Source organism: Hermetia illucens, chromosome 1 (genome assembly GCF_905115235.1).
Source record: "Hermetia illucens chromosome 1, iHerIll2.2.curated.20191125, whole genome shotgun sequence".
NCBI lineage: Eukaryota > Metazoa > Arthropoda > Insecta > Diptera > Stratiomyidae > Hermetia > Hermetia illucens.
The window spans coordinates 178,228,832-178,250,469 of NC_051849.1; the positions used below are offsets into that span (position 1 = coordinate 178,228,832).

The 21,638-nt window shown below is 41.3% G+C and overlaps 1 protein-coding gene across 1 annotated transcript; it reads left to right on the top strand.

Annotated features, from left to right (window-relative positions):
- The first annotated feature begins 1,461 nt into the window (after window positions 1–1,461).
- Window positions 1,462–2,227, top strand: LOC119660868 (pupal cuticle protein Edg-78E-like). Its single transcript, XM_038069781.1, has 2 exons — window positions 1,462–1,621; window positions 1,701–2,227. The coding sequence occupies exons 1-2, from the start codon at window positions 1,610–1,612 to the stop codon at window positions 2,145–2,147; spliced, it is 459 nt and encodes a 152-aa protein (XP_037925709.1). The 5' UTR covers window positions 1,462–1,609; the 3' UTR covers window positions 2,148–2,227.
- Window positions 2,228–21,638: the final 19,411 nt, after the last annotated feature.

Genomic DNA, 21,638 nt, shown 5'->3' on the forward strand with positions numbered 1-21,638 from the left:
GCGAAGACCTGCAATGAAAGTCAGATTGTGTTCTATGCAGGGATCATGGCACGTCTGTGGAGTGCGTTGAAGTCTTCTTACTGCAAAGAAGATTGAATTCGACCGGCGAAGGAATTGGATGGTAAGGGGTTCCCTGAACAAACAACTCCCTTCCTCCCCTTCCCTCCCGTTGGTGAAAGGAATTCCCTGACTTGAAGACTCCCAAAGCCAGGAGAGCGGGGGGGGGGGGGGGAGGGGGGGCTAGCCCGAAGTGTGTCAAACGATTGCAGACTAGTTCACTGATGACAGGGAGGTTTTTAGTCGGTACTCCGACAGCGTACTATTGCGGGAGTCCAATACACTGTGCGCAAACGCATTCACCTACCCTACTTCTAAACAAAAAAAAAAAAATATCACCTCCCCTGAACTGCGTTTAATTGCTCATAGAAAGCATCCTTCTCCATTATATCGGAAATCTGCGTTGGTGCGTACAATTGTGATGCTCTTTAATCTCCTTAATCTGAATCGAAATCTCGCAGTTATAAGTTTGTCATAAAACGGCTCTCATGTCAAAAATATAAGAGAATAGTGGCCAACCTTTTGATTGAAAGTGACTAGCGGGCCTTTTTTGGGACAATCTGCAACCATTATTAAGTTGAAGGTTCTTATAGCAGTAGTCTGGCTGTTTGACGAGCGATTGCAGGATAGGCGCGTTGCGGTCTGTAGCGATGGTGAAGTTGCGCTGAAGGCGCCTATGAACGCCTGAGCCTGTTACAGTACATAGGGTAGAATTACATTCAATAACCGAAATCCGGCGATACATCTGGGACATTTCTATATTTCTAATAGTGCACTACCGTCTGAGTGCTATGCTATGCCTTCCAAAACCTCACTCCTATGCTAAATAGGATGCTTCCGATTTTTCAGTCAGAATCGGCTTTTTATCAAGAACCTCTCTTATATCGCTCAATATCTTGAAGCTTCCTGCATATAGTTTCAATGTTACTGCATATGTCATAATTCTCCTCTAGCTTGTAGCCCGTACTTCAGTAGCGATCCTTTACGTTATAATTATGCTATCCGGTGACCCTTTTCTTTCAGTAGCCTAACTAAAGTTGAATGTGAGTATCTTAATTTACAAGAAATTTGATGGTAGAAAGTTTGTTCTTCTGCCAATATGGAAATTTTTACTTTTTACTTTTTTGATTATGCCGCGATTGCCTGCTATCTGAACGACGCTATACTAGGTTCTAAGCTATTCTTAACGAGCCTTTAGATGATGGAAAGACATTAATGAAGAAAGGTTAATACATTGACGGAATTAAACATTGGAAATTATTTTCATATCAAGCTCAGCGCTGATTTCCGTAAAATGAGGTAAGTTTATTTACAACTGATTCGATCGTTTGTACCAGTTTACCTAATCCTCCTAAATGTCAATAAAAGTGTCTGTGGCGGATATACAATTCCTTTCACAAGCGGTGATGAGAAATGCCTATTTCGAAATAATGTTAGATTTCGCTGGATCCAAGTATCCGAGCCTTTCATATAAAAGTCGGAACCTCCGCCACCAACATCGTCAATTCCTCAAAGTCAATTCACCCATCACATCACAGAGTTAGATACCATCATGTTCAGATTTGTAAGTCAACTTTTCAATCTTATTTCTATCACTCGAAATCGAATCAAGTAAATTTGCAATGCAAATCACTTTTTTGTAGGTTGTGCTTTCCGTTGCTGCGCTCGCTTTGACTGGGGCTGAGCAGTATGCCACTCCAGAAGCTACTGCCGAAATCAAAAGTTATGTGAGTGATATTCATCCGGACGGCTCATATCAGTTCGCTTATGATACCACTAATGGAATAGCTGCTCAGGAACAAGGTGTTGGCTCGCAACATGCCGCCGGTGCATTTTCTTACACCTCCCCGGAAGGTCATCCCATTCAACTTTCTTACACCGCGGATGAGCACGGATTCCATCCGGAAGGGGCTCATTTGCCAATTCCTCCACCAATTCCAGATTACATCTTAAGGTCTTTGGAATGGAATGCTGCCCATCCAGAAGAAGAGCATCAACAGTACGCGGCCGGTCCACATGAAATTTCCCAAGTGGCACATGTAACACCGTTGCCACAAGTGGCGCACGCCGATGCTGGTTACAAGCATTGAGAAGTATTATTCGCTAGTTTTAGAGAACATGATTGTTAATAGGTTATAAAGAGTTATTTAATAAATTGTTATCAATGAAAGATAGTGTCCTGAGAATGTATATTAAGATAAATGAACCAGTGATCGATTTCCATAACCCAGTGAAACTCTCACTTTCGGACAAGGGTCAATGTTCTTGGACTCGTCCAAGATACTTGACTGGACTCGGTCTCTGGGGAGTTTTACGCCATATCCATAAATTATTTTCGCAATTGGAAAAAAACAGAGCAAAGTTGAAAATGTGAGCAAAATAACAGATATGGTACCACTTTATATTCATAAAACTTTGAACTACTTCCAACAGCCATATATATATGGAAATCAGAGTTTGTTACATAGTCCTTATGTGTTTATATAAGATATTATCAGCTTCTCCAACTTCTATATTCTCAACTAATTTAACCGAATAGGGTTTATAGATGTAACAGATAATTCGAAGATAGATTTCGCGGGTTGGGTTATCTAGTTTTCAATGACATAGCATATCTATAGCAAAATTTCCTTCTATCTTAATGTATAAAGGTCAAACGACGCCGAGCGGAAATATTGCGGCCACTAGGTAATTTCTCGGTGTCCCGAAGCAACCGGGCGGGATGAGATAAAGCGTCAATACATATATTGTATTACTGAATCTAGGAAATATTAGGGAATGTCATAGTTTTATTCCGTCAGGAATGGTTGAAACCCCTATAAAAGATGAAGGTTGAAATTTAGCATAAGTAGCAAGAATAGCATGAATTCTGCGATTTATCTATTTCTGAGTGATTCGTGTCTTTGGACTCCTCACATAATAGTCAGGTTTGCCGATTACGATCACAAACTTATTATATTTTTAAAAACAGGCAAAAACTGATCCAGTCTATTGACTTCCATTTATTTCAGCCCATTGTGGGAAGTGTTATTATTAAAGGAGTTTGCACGGGTGTTCTGAGATTCCTTTATTGTTCATTCTTTTTTCAAATTTGCAAGAACTTATGTGGAACTTATGGCCAAATAAAAATCCTGTGTGGCCGGAGTCGACCAAGAGGGAAAAGTTATCCCAAAAACCTAAACATTTGTCAAAATCGGGCGGGTCCGCCCACAAATATTGAACCTCCACAGAAAGATTCAGTCGACATATCCTTGCTTGTCTCTTTGCCAGTCAGGAAAGTGAGAGTGTCCTTTGAACACTTCGTCTTATCTGAGTGAAATTATGCGGTGTTTCCAACGATTAATTAATTGAAATAATAAAAACTTGTTGTTTCTTTTTCGTTGGTGTGAATATTTATTCTTGCAAACACCGATATTTCGGGAACCACTTGTTCCCTTCATAAGTGCTAACACTGATGCAGGAAACAAGTGGTTCCCGAAATATCTGTATTTGCAAGAATAAATATTCACACCAACGAAAAAGAAACAACAAGTTTTTATTATTTCACTTCGTCTTAGTCTTGCCACTTGTCTTGCGCAAGCTTTCCAGCGGTTATGTTTGTAAAATGAGTATTAACTTAACGATTACACAAAAAACACAAACAAAATTTTGCGAAGCCCTGATTGGGTCAAGTGAAGTACGGGTACTTTAGAACACCGTGCCTTGTCACAGTCCTTTGTGCACAACCAGCTGTTATGCCGCCAATGTAATACACAACACATTTGCAGTCTATACTCGGCTCAGCTGCTCAGTGGGCGGTCCTTTCACACAGGAGATCATTGCCCTCAACCACCGTTTTGAAGGTTTTGTGTTTTGTTTTACACAAACTGTACCAATATCGGTTCATTGTCAGGCTGCCTGCCCGCCTATCTGTCTTTTTTGGCTGGGGAAAACCCATCATGGATACACTTCTGGAATCAAGGACGCGCATGCCAGACTCTAACCGAACAAGACCTTCCATATTTTCTCCATACTCTCCTCATGGTAACACCTTTCCGGTATTGATTTTCAGTTGTTTACTGTTCATGACATTCAATGACAATTCTTCACCTAGTTCCATGAAATTTGCCATGCATCCAATGGTCTCGTTTGCTCAGTTTGTTAGCTAAGGTTACTGCGTATAAAAAAGCAGAGCTGACGACTTGCGATAAGAGTAATCGTCAACTGAGTTGCGGGCCGAATATACTTGGAAGCATGTTTACTAATGTTGAGCGGTTGGTCGTTGTTTTTTGCCCGGCAAGCTTTAAATGACTTTTAAAGCTCAGTATAAAATAAACGGCTACTCATTTCATTGATGGCTGACGGGGTACTGAATGTGCACCGAGGGACATCTGAACAGTTTTCTGTTTCCGCCCCTTTGTGAAAAGTACCAACTCCGTTTTGTATTCGGCAAGCTTCAGTCCGAAGTCTTCAAGACAAGACTTGATCGTACAGATAGCCTCGCACACATACCATGGATATGTACTTCGTCGGGGTGGTTGGATGTTATGACCACACCAACATCAACCTTCGAATCCGACGACAACGGCTTGCTTAGGTACAGGGAGCCATAGAAAGCCATCATAGATTATGCTCCATTGTAGACGACCAGAAGAGACCCATGCGAAATAACTGCCATTATATTGTGAGTCTTCGACCTTTCGTCCGAATCGTAGGGCCGCTTTCTCTGTCGAAAATAGCGGAAGATTATACTTAGTATGTAATTGGGCGTTTGTACCCCGATAGTGCTTCGCTGATCCACTTCCATCTCGCAGAATTGAAATCATTGATGTCGGGCCACAAGTGCCTCAAATAGGAAAACATTTGACGCTACCTAGTTTAAAAATATTTTGGCAGCATGAACTGCTGACCGAGCCTTCCTCGGAAGTCAAACTACCTATTTGATAAATAATATCCACTATCAGTTATTAGGTATAACCGGTTATGTTATTCGCTTAAGAGCCTTGCTTATTGTATTCAGAAAATAGATAGGTCTACAGGATGTGGGCCCGCCTTTGGGCCTACCTGGTTTCAGGATCAATACAAGCTATTGTAATTTCCACTCTGCGGGAAAATATCCTTTTTTAAGCAATCTGTAAATACCTGTGAAAAATGCTTGGTGTCGTTCTAATTGCGAGTTTGTGGTGTTGTTCCAATTGAGTTTGTTGGGGATTCGATCAATAGTGCGCATTCAGAATTTGCCTCTTCACAGAGTCGCTTGAAGCCCCATTTCAACTTCTTTTGTGCGTGTCTATACTCGAGGTATTGCTATTTATACTCCGGCGTATATCCTTGGCGTTGACTTCGCTTTCTCGCCTCCAGGCATTCCGCGTGGAATTTCGTTTTTTCAGCACTCCACCAATAGTTGAGATTCTCCACATACCTGATATATTTGTTGCGATAATAGCGACGCCTTATCCAGGGTCCTTCCAGTAAACTACGCAATCCCTCTAGAAATGTATCCTCATGAAGTGAGGTTGATTTGTATCAACCTCATTTCTTTACTGCACTCAAGGCTCTTCTAAAGACTGGGTATCTGCTGCTGCCTGCAACGTGTCGACAGTCGATGCCCTTTTTCTACTTGCAAAACATACATTCAGGCTCAGCCTCGCACTCCCTGAACATATGACGTTCTCCACACATTCTCTGCAACTTTTTGACCTGTCATAGTCACTGGTGCATTTCGCCGCTATGTGGAAAAATTCCAGGCATCTGAAGCAGCGCTTGAAGGACACCTGCTCCTTGAGTCGGCAAACGACCCAACGTATTTTTACTTTACCAGCCGCCAGCAGTTTGAACGTTGCTTCAGCTCATAAGCTTGTAGTTGTCGTTTACGTGCCTCCTTATGCCTTCCTCAGTTCCCTGATTGCGGAATCTTGCAAGCCAGGTAGTCCGAACTTCTTTTCTGAAGGGTCGCGGGTATCCTCCTTGGTCGTGATTTCATCAATGTCCTTACATTGTATAACAATCTCCTGCTTTTTGGCCCGTACTTGTGCTTCTTCTCAGAAATTTTCAACCGTTTTTCCCGGAGATTTCTTCAGCTCCAGCATCAAATCTCTTTTTTTTGGAGCGTCGGATTCGGCGTTTTCTCCAAGGTTCATCAGCTCAGGATCGGATTGGACCTCCCTAAAGATATTAGCACCTTTTTTGGGGATGATAATTGATTCGGGCCGTAATCTTCTTTTTTGTGTCGCATTTTTCTTTCCGCCAACCTTGGTCCATGCTTCTTTGGTTCTTCTTTGGGGATTTACGTCTCTTGGGTCGATTGGAGCTGGCGCTGGCGCTGGCCGCAGTTTCCATGATTTTGGTAACTTTGTTTGCCTTTCCCTTTGCCGATGAAAGGCCTTTTTGCCTTTGCCTTGGCACCATTGTACAGTACATGAATGGTATGGACCATGTTTTTGATGGCCTGGTGCACATCGTGTTTGTCCTTTATAATTCGAACTCTATTATTTATTATTTATCCAAGTATGGCAAACGATGATGCGTTCGCATTCTGACACTGCTCCTTTGCTTGGTTTTGCCACTGGGCGCTTACGTATTTATTAGCCTTGCGGGAGCTTTTCTTCCTTCATCAACGTTGATTTCGGAGATCGCAGGATCGCCGATGTAGCCTAATGAATGACCAGTTTGTGGGGCATCTTTCCGTTTATTTTGAACAGGCGTTCTCGGGAGTTAAATGAGTTCCAATGCCTCTTTCTCCAAACTACTTGTAGTATTCAATGCAGCGGTGGCCAAGTAATCCACCACCGAGGCACTGCAGTCGAGGGATATCGACGGCCGGGAGCTTGCTTGTCCACTTCCAAAAGCCGCCTGTACTGGGGTTCTGAGTCCCTGCACCGTAACTTTTTCTCTCCTTTCTTCATCCATATTGGTTTCTTGTTCTGGGTGTCCTCTCATAGTCATTTTTGTCCTAGGATTCCCTTATACGCACGAAGGGACACGCCTGATGGAAGATCTGGCAACTCTGCACAGGAATCCGTCTGTCCGTCACACGAATTTTTTCGTGGACGGTTATAGCGATTGGCACCAAATTTGATGGAAAGGTGGGAACTAATGTAGTGTGTAAATTTGTTATTCACCAAATATAGTCATGTGGGGTATCAAATGAATCTCGGTGAGTACTTTCCGAGGCCGTTTGAAATTTATTAGGGACGTGGGGAATGCAGTGGGTCAAAAGTGGCCAATTATTTAACGGGCCCATTCTCAACCGAAAAATCTGAGAAAAATCAAAAGGCTGCCAATCTTAGGTGCCTAGGTTCCAAAATACCTTCCATATCGATATCTCTTCAGAAAAGTTAATAATAGTAAATTACTATAATTTTTAGTAATTCGCTGCAAAACTCTCCTTAAATTCATCCTAGCACCACGAAATTTTGCAGTAATATATTCTATATCATAGAGCATTGATTGATTCTACTAAGTTTGGTGGAAATCGCACTATGCAGTTATAACAGCTCAAAATTGTCGCTTCTTTCCAAATTGAAGACTATGAATGTCAATATCACCCCAAACTGGATACTCTCACATTATGTATGCATATATTACGTGCTACGTACTAATGGGGCAAATGCACACTCAACTGTTTTTATATAAGAAGTACACAAAACCTGTCATACCTGAAGCTTCCCGTTTCCCGACTAGTATATTATTAGGGTGCTACGTAGAGAATTGTGGAGAATGGTCAGGTGATACTACTGTGGTACCATGACTGAAATCGTCCACAATCTTGATTACAATAGACTGCATTTCTCTCTCTCTTCTCAAAGCAGAAAAAGGGTGGTTCATATGACCCGGTCTCGTTAGAGGGGAACGAATTTCTTATTGCATCTTGCCTTTTATTTGATATCCTGAATGACTATATTCAGGAGACTCCAAGAAAACCATCTTCAACTTAATATAGTCGCTGCAAGTAGGAAGTTCACAGATCATATATTATATGCAGTAGATTTGCTTTTCCTTGGAACATTCGCCGAAATAGCTATAGGAAGGATACCAAAAATTAAAGCAAGAATGGAGCAGACCAATAGTTTTAATTCTTCTGTACGGTGACCCGAAACCCTAAGACTTAGGTCGCAGTAACCTCAACTGCAGTATTTGTATTGATTATTTCAATAATTTGGAATAATCCGCTCCATTTTCTATTGGAGTTTGTGCAAATGGAAGAGAGCCCTTGTATTGAAAACAGCAAGGGATACTTGGGACCCAGTGGAAATTTGGCGAAATTTGAAAATCCATTCGACACCGAGTGTTCTTCGGGACGCTACCACTAGAAAATCCAGAAGAGGGATCTCCTCCAAGGGGTAGTACAGGGGGAAACGAAGATTAGCTATTACCGAGAGAAGAAACCTCCGAAAGGCAACTAAGTCACAAAATATTAATGGCGTTCATAGATGTTGATGAAATCATTAGGAATTAGAAAATTCGTGGAATATTTTTCTGGTAACACTAGATATCAGACGGGAGCCTGGATGCAATAAAGGCTCTGCAAAAAGCATACTGCCGTACGCAGTTGGTGACTACCAATTTGTCGATTATGTGGAAGAACAAGTTACTGGCAATTGAATGGGTTTTCAGCAGCACTCCAGAAAAATAGAGAGTATCTCCTTCTATAATATTTACGTCGTTCTATTAGCGTCGTCGATCTAGGTGAGCAGTAAACTTCCAAACAGCGGTATTAAAGTTGTTGAAAGTATTTTTATCCGTTAATATTATGGTTGTCTACCCAACAATATACTCCATTGTCTAAATGTTGAATCACCTGGCTAGTCAATATATTTGTTTTTATTTTGGGGAGGAGAAGGATGATGTTTTCGGTTAATGTACCATCTTAATATCGTACGAAACAATGCGGCTCGAATGTGTTTTACATAGGATCGATATTCACAGACAACAATACCCCATTAAACGACATTCATTCAAATCATTATACGAAGCGACAGACACTACTTTATAGGGAGAGTCTATAGGGTGGTATCTCCAAAATTGAAGGGAAGCAAGCTCTGAGATTAAGCGCCCAGAACTATTGTTTAGGAATATGCCTACTTCGTTTCGACAGTAAACGGAGTGCTCTAATGTAAGATGAAGGTATGACCTTAGATCAATCGGAAAACTACTCCTGCTGTGGTGGAAACCATACTTATCGTCGCCTATCAATATCAATGAACATGAAAGCCCTCGTCCATCGTAGAATACTTAACGCGGCTATTATTAAAGCAATACTATGACAGTTGAAAAAGCAATTATTGGTACGATATACCATCCGTGATACCTTAATCGGCATGAAAAAAACTGCACTGTTTTCATCCTTGATATCAAAATCGCTTTCAGCTCTCCTCAATTGAATGATATCATGAGGTCCTTAAGCCAGCGACATGTACCAGCATATATATTGAACTTACATATATTGCGAATCGTAAGAAACTAGTTCGCAAATGCATATAGGTAGGTCCATCTAAATATGATGTATCGTATGAGGTCGCTTCAACATGAAGTAGCATTCTTAGTTTTTTGGATGATACTTATTGACATCTTGACAGAGGAGATGCAAAGTCTATACGATGAAAAATTGCGGCGGAAATATCAAGATGTGACAATGATCTTGAGGTGACTCTCATAAGGAAAGTGGCCGCACAACATGATTTCAAACATCCAGAGGTGAATGATGCGATTGGATGAAGCTGTTCACTACCCTCTGACCCTGTGTTTAGTTTGGTCGTAGCAGGTTTCGCCATAACTTCAGTCAGAAACAATATCAAGGGCAAAGTATCTGCTAATCCATGGGATTGTAACCCGTCCAATAATATAATCTCTATAGATTTTTTCGCGGGGGTAAGATGTGAAGGAGAGGTAGTTTTCCTGGGTTAAAATCTTGCACTGCGGTTTTTGTATTTTTGCTAAAGAAGACTAACAAACAGATGGGCAGAAAGACATTACATCGATTTTAATAAGATCTTATTTTGCTCGAAACATTCACGCAAAAAATCCTCCAAAATGGCAAGTGAATCAGTATAGCCATCTAAAACTGTACTACATACAATAAAATGGCCACTTTACGTTCCTGAACAAACCATTCACGCCGTGAACTTCCAAAAGTTATAAATCGCAAAAATTAATATTTCACCCAAAGTGTGGTGGCACGAAAGACTCCTGTTGAAAGTCGGTTGGATTTTTCACTTTATTTGACTGAAATTGACCGAATAGGAATCATGGCGTGAACAAAAGTGAGGGAGGCGGTGGTTGTTAGGGTGACCTGACCAGGAACAAGCAAAATAAGGATTTCCGATGCCAAGTTATTTTCGCAGTTGAGAGAGGTCCTGGTCATTTTTAATATGGTGTGCGGAACAGGTGGAGTTGATATACCCTTCCATTGGGAAACATTTCGAATGTCATATTGCGGAATATTCACTGAAATTTATTGTATTCGAAAAGTTATGGTGGAAATGGTTTTTTTTTCTCAATATATCTCGTAGTGAAATGGATATAAATGGATTATTCTTTTGCGTGTGATTAAAATTGTGCAATATATTTAATGGAGGATGGTTAATGCGTTAAGTTGTTAAAAGTTGGTTTCGCATATTCTCGGAGGCAATAAATATTATATATTACTCCGTTTTGTCTGCCTCATTAAATTTCCATAAACCAAAATATGCCAATTCAATGCATTATTTCTCGTTGTTGCATAAAACACAGTGTATTCAATAACAGAGCCTCCCCATAAAAGCGCCTGCTTTTTTCTTATATACATATAGGTTTCTTATGGTACATCTGCTTCTATGATACTCGTAACTACTGCCAGAAGAACGTAAATAAAGGAAAGGTGTTCAATTGAATTCCTATTTATTTGGGGGTAAAGCACTGGGAATGAAATTGCAGTTTCCGCGGTAACTATTAGAAGTTATTCTTTTTTTCCACTACTGAAACCAGAAATCAATGCCAAATTTCAATCCAGGGCTACAATAAGCTCGTGGTTAAATTAATTAATTAAATTGGCTTTGTTCTTGGCAACCCTTCGGCAGGTACAATCAGCGTCTGCCTGGTGGATGTCAAGGACGGAATCTACTCGGACTACTTAGGAATTGCAGGCCTTAGATGGTGAAGGCTTACCAGCTGTGCAATGTCGAGGAGGATTTATAACAGGCCGATCACGAGAGCTACTGTGCCAGACGCGTGCAAATATATTCAAGATCACGGCGGTCTGCACGGAGTACTGGTCTATAGGGGACCATGCCACCAGGTTCGGCATACCCTACAATTCGCATTACCGAAGCTGCGGAGAAGGAGAGAAACCCTCATGTAGTTTCTCCGCGATTGCTCAGCTTTAGCTAGAATCAGGCTACGGAAACTGAATAAACCATTCTTTGGGGATCTCAAGGAGATTTCTATCTGCAGAGTGAGGGGGCTGCTTTCCTTCGGCTCGGAAGATTCGAGCTGGCTGGACTCTGCCTCCCTGCTCTCTCATAGCAATCAGGGTCTTAGGAATTTGTGGCATCAAAACGGCGCACCACAGCGCTAATTGGGACTCTCGGAGCGGCCACTGATACCTACCTATCTACCTATTTCCCATTAAACTAAAAGGTGTTTATGGAACCAAGATTCGAACTGCAACAGATTCGGAAATGACCTACTCTTTTGGCTCTCGGTCGCATTCTTCGGAAACGATATTTACGAGGCAAACAAGAGGATTAGCACCAATACTAGAAAACATTCCAATGGATGACTTGAACCTAGAAAATCTGCAAGTCTTATCTATTTGGAGTAAATTAAGGGGGAAAAGGACATTATTCATTGATTCATAACGATAGCAAATTGGGTTTACTATTCAGTCCTCAATAGCAATGAGCAAATGAGCCCATAATTGCGAAAAATGCAGTGGGTCCTTCAACATTTATAGAAGTAGCACTGAAATAGATTACATGTTGCGCCCGAAACGCGTGTCAATGACAAACTCAAAATAAAACAAGTCGGAATGCCGAAAGCTCAGCACTTCAGGTGAAAGGTTTTGTGTTCATCTTATGTGAACAACTCTCTATGCACGTTTTTCCAATCGTTCATAGCTAAGAATATAAAATATTCCTTCACATTTTGCCAAACTACAAGATGTATGTGCAAAACATATCAAAGGTATATGTAAATATTGGGTTGATAGTAAATAAACGAACTTTCCATCTAATTGATTTAACATGGCTTGGCACATATCCACTTTACTCTATGCACGAAAGCATATATTACATACGTCCACACATATCCAACTTATTGAACACGAACCGCAAAGTCCATTAGTACATATATATATCCACACATGCCTGACATCAGTAATTGAAACTTACATTCAAATAATTAAAAACAACCAAAAAAGAAAAACGAGAATGACCCTATGGACCCCGCCATTCAGATAAGTTCACTTTATATGATAATGACCTCATACGCGTCTTAGAGTTCAATTCATTTACCTGAAATGCAGAAATTTAAATTTCAATAACTTTGTTCATTATAGCTCGATTGCATCCAAACTTACAGGAATGGTGTCCTATATTATCGCCAATACTGAAGTTTATACTTCTAGAATGAACTTACGAGTTTTCGGGCAAATTTCTAAAATATGGTAATAAACTATTCATCATCATCATCATCATCAACGGCGCAACAACCGGTATCCGGCCTAGGCCTGCCTTAATAAGGAACTCCAGACATCCCGGTTTTGCGCCGAGGTCCACCAATTCGATATCCCTAAAAGCTGTCTGGCGTCCTGGCCCACACCATCGCTCCATCTTAGGCAGGGTCTGCCTCGTCTTCTTTTTCTACTATAGATATTGCCCTTATAGACCTTCCGGGCGGGATCATCCTCATCCATACGGATTAAGTGACCCGCCCACCATAACCTATTGAGCCGATTTTTATCCACAACCGGACGGTCATGGTATCGCTCATAGATTTCGTCGTTATGCAGGCTATGGAATCGTCTATCCTCATATAGGGGCTAAAAATTCTTTGGAGGATTCTTCTCTCGAACGCGGCCAAGAGTTCGCAATTCTTCTTGCTAAGAACCCAAGTCTCCGAGGAATACATGAGGACTGGCAAGATCATTGTCTTGTAGAGTAAGAGCTTTGACCCTATGGTGAGACGTTTCGAGCGGAACAGATTTTGTAAGCTGAAATAGGCTCTGTTGGCTGACAACAACCGTGCGCGGATTTCATCATCCTAGCTGTTATCGATTGATATTTTCGAAAGTTGTATTCTCCTAGCCTTATTCTTCCTGTTTGACCAGTGCGGTTTGATGCTGTTAGTTGGTTGGTTTTCGAAGCTGACGTTGCCACCATATACTTTGTCTTGCCTTCATTGATATGTAGCCCAAGATCTCGCGTTGCCTGCTCGATCTGGATGAAGGTAGTTTGTTTCTACGTAATACACTATTATCAATTTTATCTGTGCAGATGTGAGACCGGATGTTTTGTGAGACCTAAATTTTTTCAGATTTTTCTATGGGAGAGGTCGTGAAAAAGAGATCTGCTTCACTTTCTAGGAGTTCACATTTTGAGCCCCACTCCACTATATTCCACCCAAAGTAAGAAGGTTTTCGAAAAGTACTAAGCGAGCCCTTTGATTTGGTATCCCACATGACCATATTGCGTGACAAAAATGTTACATACCCCCTTCAAAACCAACAGAAAATTTCGCCACTTGCTATATATAAAGGGATTCACAGACTGCATGTTTTCACCGAATTTCGTGACAAACGGTTCAGTCGTTTTCGAGTAACTCCAGCGTGACAAATAGAAAAAACACAAAACTTTTGATATTTAAACAGCGATTTTCTTTGTCCTCCATAAAATATTATGCCCAAGAAGTTATCTTCGGGAAGACGCTTTTCCTTTCCTTCATAGGGAAGATCGCTCAAAAGAGGAGCAAGCACATTGGAATGTAAAAATATGATAGCATAGTCTAATATGAGAGTATAGTCGCTGTATTTGGTCGCTCATAGGGTTCATAACACATTGTATCTAAAGAAGCCACTTGACGGAACAAATTGTGCCATTCTTGAGGTTTGATGGCTTAGTTCCTCACTTTCCAGTATCTGCGGTTTCATGACATGCAAATTAACCTGTTTCTTTATTGCTCTGAGCCGTAATCAAGGCACGTAACCCACTAACCCCAAAATCATCAATACGATTGTACAAGTTTGAAAACTAAAGTGACCATTCACCTCTCTAAGGTTTTGTGCAAAACAAAACATTATTAAACACGATTTAATCTCTCTCCATCCCCGTCTGCATTTTTCAAGGAGAGGTGAGAAGCTTCCTAATGTAGCTTAAAGAGGATGTGGCCCCTTGCATTTACCACAGCATCACGGACAACTTCTTCCAGGTCCAGGTTAAAGTGACCGCATGATAGGGCATCCACTTGCCTTACACCGTTGTTGATGTTGAATGGTTTCGAGAGTGATCCTGTTCCTTTTATCTGTCCTCGCAAATTCGTCAGGGGAACACGTCGGAACACGGAATTCTTCCATGGCCGTGTACAGAGTTACCCTGGCTATGCTGGCGTAGGCGGCCTTAAAGTCGATGAAAGGATGGTGCAATTGATGTCTATATTCCAACTGTTTTCCCATCGCTTGCCGCAGAGAGAAAATCTGATCTGTTGCTGATGTGCCTGCAGTGAAGCCTTTTTAATATTGGTCAATGATGTTCTGAGCGTATGGGGCTAACCGACTTAGCAAGATAGCGGAGAAAATTTTACATATGGTACTTAGCAACGTGATACCTCTATAATTGCTGCACTACGTGATATTTCCCTTTTTTGTGTAGGAGACAGATAACGTATCGTTGGCAGTCGTCAGGCGTTAATTCACTGTTCGAGCCACATGGTGTAATTGGTCGCCTCCATATTTAACCAATTCGGGTGTGATTCGATCGGCTCTTGGCGACTTATTATTTCGATGTCGATGAATTGGACGGACTGTTTCTTCTACACTTGGTGGTGGGAGTATTTGCCCGTCGTTTTCAGTTGTCCAACTCGCCGATGTTCTGGTTGGTGAGCAGTTCATCAAAATGCTCAATCCATCGCTCCAATATGCCCAGTGTGCCGGAAATCAGATTTCCCTCTTTGTCTCGGCAGGATGAGCATCGAGGTGTATAAGCTTTCATCCTGCTGACTTGTTGGTAAAACTTTCGCGCCGGGTGCGGTTGCTACCTGTACTTTTCAAGTTCACAGAACTGTTGGTTCTCCCAGGCTGCCATCTGTGAAGTCCTTTTTTTTTGCGATTATTGCGGCATTCATTTTCCCTTTGTGTTAGGGACGGCTATGCTGTGGATGCTGTCAGTGTTAACTCTCACCTGATGGTGGTGTTGTTATTCGAGCCTGGAGCACCTTCCCAACGTCATAGAGACCCGAGTCTACATTAGCTCCCCCTATATGTTCTGACATTCATCAACGCTGAGAGGTAGCGGCGTTCGATCAACACTTGGTCAATTTGGTAGAAAGTGGTCCCACCTGGAGAGCCTATTTTTGTATGTGGACCACTTTCCGCGCAAACCAGTTACTTCAAACTACCATTTCGTGTGACACTACTATTTAAATAATCCGCAGTCTGTTATCATTGGTATCCTTACGTAATCGATGAGAACCAACATATCGCTTAAATAAGGACTCCGTCCTTACATGACTTTTGAAATCAACGAGTATGATTTTGATATCATACCTGGGACAGGCTTCGAGGGTTCGTTCTACTGCCTCATAGAATGTATCTTTCTCCGACTCTGTAGTTTCCTCCGTAGAGGCGTGAACGTTAATCAGGCTTATATTTCGAAATTTTCCTTGCGGACCCATGGCCATTTGCTTATTTTTTCAAAGCCGATAACAACATTTTTTTGCTGACTAAGAAACATACTCCGAACAAATGATACTGCAGGGTATCGGCTAGCTGCTCAGCAGCATCCGGTGTCAATAAGTATAACCGTTTCCGAAAAAAATGCGTGTTACCGGCAAACAGACGGGCAGACAGTAAACTGATTTTAATAAGATTTTGGTTTACACAAAACCTTAAAAAGAAACAACTGCTTACTGAACAATGAAAAATACATGGGACACAATGAAACACCCGTGGGGCCCCATGAAATGTTTAAGTGTGCCTCGATCGCCTCCACAGAGCTATTTTGATTTCTTTCATTCCTTATGATGATGGTGAAGAGATAGAAAAGTCTAGACTTCAGTAGAACTGCACTTACATAAGTATTGGTGGATCTGCACAATCATCTTTCGCCAATTTAGTTAGTTCGTTTTTAAGATAGTTCTATCCTTGCAGGGGACACTATTAAGATCAAAGTCAACCCGGATGGTCATTGCAGTCATCTCCAATTCCACCTACCTTCATTACAATTTGGTAGACCGCAATTAATATGCGCTTAGTTGTGTGAAGAATGAGCTTTCAAGGTTAAGTTACTCTAATAAAAATATTATGCTACCAGCTCGATTTACCAAAACGAGACTGTCGATGTATCTTTAAGATGAAATTTTCTCCTGCACATTGCCTTGCACTTTTATAAACAAGTTGTTGGAGCTTATTTTCAATCCAACATATAAGAAAAGATATTGAAATGAAAAAGAAAACCATTGAAAAGGTAGATATTTCCTCCTTTATTTGTTGGATCATTAAATTCTTTCCAAACACTAGCAAGGGTTTTCAAAGTAAGAAATGTCCATTTCTTAGATATTTCTATAGTTTGTTGTATCTATTTACTTCTTCAACAAACAAAACCCTAGATCTTGTTCTTAGTTGTCGGTTTGGTTGTCTGCCCATTGGGTATTTGTCGGCATATATATACATATGTGTATTCTTTATGCAAATCACACAACCGATTATTCAAATTAGCTGGTGAATTTAACGGGTGCTCCCATAAATTCAATCTGTTTTATTTTTTGCAATATTTTCCACGTGATTTGGTCTGCATTGTTGCATAAAATCATTTTCGAGTTCCCATCATCAACGCGAATAGGAAATTTGCAATATGTCGCTGATTTATTGGCAAAGCTGTTCTTCTTCGAACTTTTGGTATTCATTTGAGCTGCTTATACAATCGCTGTGAAGAGGAGATATTATATCATTCGTCGCAAAGTTTCCAGTATTGAGATACGTGGGTGATAAAAGCTGGCATAATTGTTATGTGATGATTAACCGTCAATACCTAGTGCTAGGATAGCTATTCAGCTCTGTTCAGGTGATGTGGTGATAGCATATTTCGCATCGTGACACTAATGACAAAAAAGATTGTGGGGATGCGGTATTTTATGTGGAGAAGCAAATAGGATTCGTCTACATCTATTGTTCGTCCTCAATAGGACTGGTTGAACAACAAAATTGGAAAGTCTGGACTACGATTATCTATTAAATGGTCAAATATCTACTATGACAAAATTTCTAATAGATTTATAAGTTTTCTTTAGATGGTGATACAATCGAACTGTGACTATCGCTAGATAGTTTAACCACTATGAAAGTGAGTTCGAGTAACAAATACTGTCTTCTTATCAGTAAAGATGGCTCAATCACTTTCAATAAATACCTTTAACTTAGCCAAGTGAAAGACATCTACAAACGGATTGTCTTCCTTCAACAAATTAAACATCAACGATTTTGTACATTCCAGTTGGATGGAAAAATTTAACCATTTCAGATAAATCTATAAATGTAGATGTAAAAGTGTTTCAAGAACTGCTCGTCCTCTTTGGAATATGCTCACGATTGAAGTGATTTTTTGTACTTTCAGAAAAGCAAAGCGTATTCCTCCCAATTCAGAACAATGCGGTAGAATTGGCAGTACATCGCCATTCATTATCTCCAGAAATTTATATAGCGACTAGAAAATATAAAAATTTAACTCGTCAAAATAAATAAACATAAACATGCATTGCGGAAGAAGTTTCGGACTTCAAAGAGATACTTGTTTTGTTCCTACACTCGTCATTCCCGTAACACCATCAAATCTTTCCTTTTTCCACTAACTTTGCTGTGGAATCATCCCCATCCTTTGTGAGTTTCTCTTTTCTTACTTCTTTTTTCTTGATGCAGACTGTTCCGAATCTTCTCTTATTCCTCTCCTCACGCCTTCCATAGTTAAACTCCTCATTGGTAATTTCGGCACTGTCGGATTTGATCTCTAGATGGTTTGCTGACCTCTTTCCCGCAACAACAAGGGTATCCGGTCTAGGCCTTAATAAGGAACTCCAGGCACCCCGGTTTTGCGCCGAGGTTCACCAATTCGATATTTCTGAACGCTGTCTGGCCACATGTTGAAACGTCTTGAGCCAAACATTTTTCGTAGACTAAAGTAGGCTCTCTTGGCTGTCAACAATCGTGCGTTTTTGCGGTTTTGTTTTTCAACCTTAAATAGGAGAAGTTTTCAACCGTCTCCAAGTTATAGTCTCCCATCTTTATTCTTCTCGTTTGGTCAGTGCGATTCGATGTTGCTTGTTGGTGGGTTGGTTTTTGGTGCTGAAGATTCATGCCAATATGGATTAAGGCAGACTGTACATCTCGGGTTGTTCTTCCCATAATGTCAACAATCTCAGCATAGAGCAGTAGTTGGGTGGACTTGAAGAGGATGGTACCTCTGCATTTACATCGGCATCGTGAATGGCTTTCTCCAGAGCTAGGTTGAAGAGGACGCATGATAGGACATCTGATTCTACTGCTTTTATCTGGCCTCGCACATTGGTTAGAGTAAGCCTCGTCAGTTTTATCAATTTCGTCCGAATATCGAATTCTCTCATGGGCTATACAGTTTTACCCTGGCTATGCTATTATAAGTGGCTATAAAGTGGATGAAAAGATGATGCAATTGATGGCCATATTCCAGCAGTTTTGACATCGCTTGCCGCAGAGAAAAAATCTGATCTGTTGCTGATTTACATGGAGTGAAGTCTCTTTGGTATGTGCCGATAATGTTCTGAACGTATGGGGCTATCCGGCCTAGCGACCTATTTTGTAGATAGTAGTCAGCAACGATATACCTCTATAATTGCTACACTGCTTGATACCTCCCTTTTTATATATAAGACAGATAATGCCTCGTTGCCAATCGTCAGGCAGTGAATCGCTGTCGCGCACCTTGGGTACAAGTTAATCAACCGCTTGATATGGTTGGTTGCCTCCCTATTTAACCAATTCGGTTGTTATTCCTTTGGCTCCTAGAGGCTTATGGTTTTTAAACCGATGAATTGCACGGACTGTTTTTTCTATGCTTGGTGGTGGCAACGTTTGTCCGACGTTTTCAGTTGGAAGGACCTCCAACTCGCCGATATTTTGGTAGTTGGGTAGTTCATCAAAAAATACCCCTGATCCCTAAACAATCGCTCCAATATGCCCATTCTGTCGTAAGTCAGATTTCCCTCTTTGCCTCATCAGGATGACATCCGCGCCGACTTTTCCAAGCATGGGGCTAAATATGGTTGATGCTTTGCTGATGCTTCATCTACAAGACATCTGTCAGCTGCGATTATTGCGACATCCATTTCCCCTTTCTAGATGTTACGGAGAACTGTGTTATGAATGCCTTCTGTATTCACTCTCAGCTAATTGCCAGAGGGGATTGTAGGTGGTGTTGTAATTCGAGCTCGGGGCACTACGCCAATGAGATAGTGATCCGAGTCTATATTGGCCCCCCCTATATATTCTGACATTCATCAAGGCTGATAGGTGGCGGCGTTCGATCGGCACTTGGTCAACTTGGTTGAAAGTGGCCCTGTCTGGGGAGGTCCACGTTTGTTTGTGGACCGCTTTCCGCGTAAACCGTGCGATACTGCTAATTGAATAATCCGCAGTCAGTTATCATTTGCATTTTGATGTAAGCTATGGGAGCCAACGTACCGCCTGAATATGGGCTCCGTCCCTACTTGACTGTTAAAATTTCCATGTACGATTCTGATATCACACCTGGGACAGAGTGCGAAGGTCCGTTCAACTGGTTCGTAGAAGATATCCGACTCCAACACTGCAGTCATCGCTTGAACGTTAATGTGGCTTATATTTCTTAATTCACCTCATAAACGCAGAGTGCATGCCTTTTGCTTATATTTTGAAAGTCGATAGCAGCAGGGTTCATTTTTGGCTCATTAAGAAACCTACTCCGAGCACATGGTTTACTGGATGACCGCTTTAATATATGGTGTAGCGGCACTTGTCCAAGAAACCCGTGACTGTCCCGCGCATCTTATGCAGCGCTGCTTCATCAGCTTTATATTGGAACTGGGTATCGGTTAGCTGTTCGGCACCATTCGGTATGTGCAGGGAGCGCGCGTTCTATTAGAAAATGCGCAAATCATTATTCTATGTTGTCCGCTTCTTCTGTGGCTCCATAACATCGGGTTTCCGTGTAGGGTTGCCAACCGTACCCAACCTGGAGGACCAGTTGGTGCAATTTGTCCTGTTTTCAGGCGCAGACCTCTTCTTTGCAAACTGTAAACAATATATTTCCCGCCCTCTGTTTATTATCTAGAACAATGCTACTTTCCTCATCTTTAGAAGGATGCTCTTATCACCCCTATCCTGAAGAGCGGAGATGCTTCACTAGCTGTGAACTATCGTCCCATCTTTCTTCTTTCGTGTTGGTCCAAATTCATCGAAAGATACGTTTACGACTGGCTGACCGCCCGCTTGAGTCACCTCATTGTGAAAGAACAGCACGGTTTCGTGAAATATCAGCCTACTGCTTTAAAACTTTTGGTCTTTACCGACTTGCTGGTAACGTTGCTAAATGCCTTAATTCATGATAGAAGGTACACGTTATTTATACTGATTTCACCCACGATACCGTTGACTATAACATTCTTCTCTCCATGCTCTCTCTACTCGAACTTCTCCCCCTCAGTCACCTCTTGGTTTTCCTCTTACCTCTTATACTGTTCCTGTAAATTTTCTTTTGATGGATACTAACGCCGTTGCTCCTCTCTTTCCTCTGATGTTCGCCAAGGTTCCATACGTGGCCCTCTACTATTCTTGTTTCTTATCAATGATCTCACCTCCATCCACACCTGTCCGTGTTTGCTGTGCACTGACGATCTTAAATTATTTGCCTGTTTTGTCACCGTCTCTCTTCTACACTTCAACCTTGATACTTTGGTCCATTAATGGTCGATTAACAAGCTGTCACTAAATGTCAGCAAATGCCGTGTGGATTAGTCTATGTTAGTGTACTTGCAAACGATGCCGATGTTTGATACGCAAGATAAACATTTGTAACGGCTTGGATTTTGCGGCAAGTGGCAAACGTGTGGAGACTGGAGACTCTATATGCGGGGTGTTTAATTTTCTGCTTATATGTTTATGTTCTTTTCTTTTATATAACAAGAGGGAAGTCGGAAATTGCATAGAGCTATGGAAGACGAAGCGTTAAAGTAACTCGTGGGGAGGAGCCTATAGAGTGGTGATGGCTAAATTGAAAGGAAGCAGTGCCCCACATATCAAGTGCCCAGTTTTATTGCAACGAATAGCGATCATTTTATTTCCACAAGAAAAACAAATGCACTACTGCGGTCGAAATAGAGCATACCCCAAAGGATGTTCCAAGTAT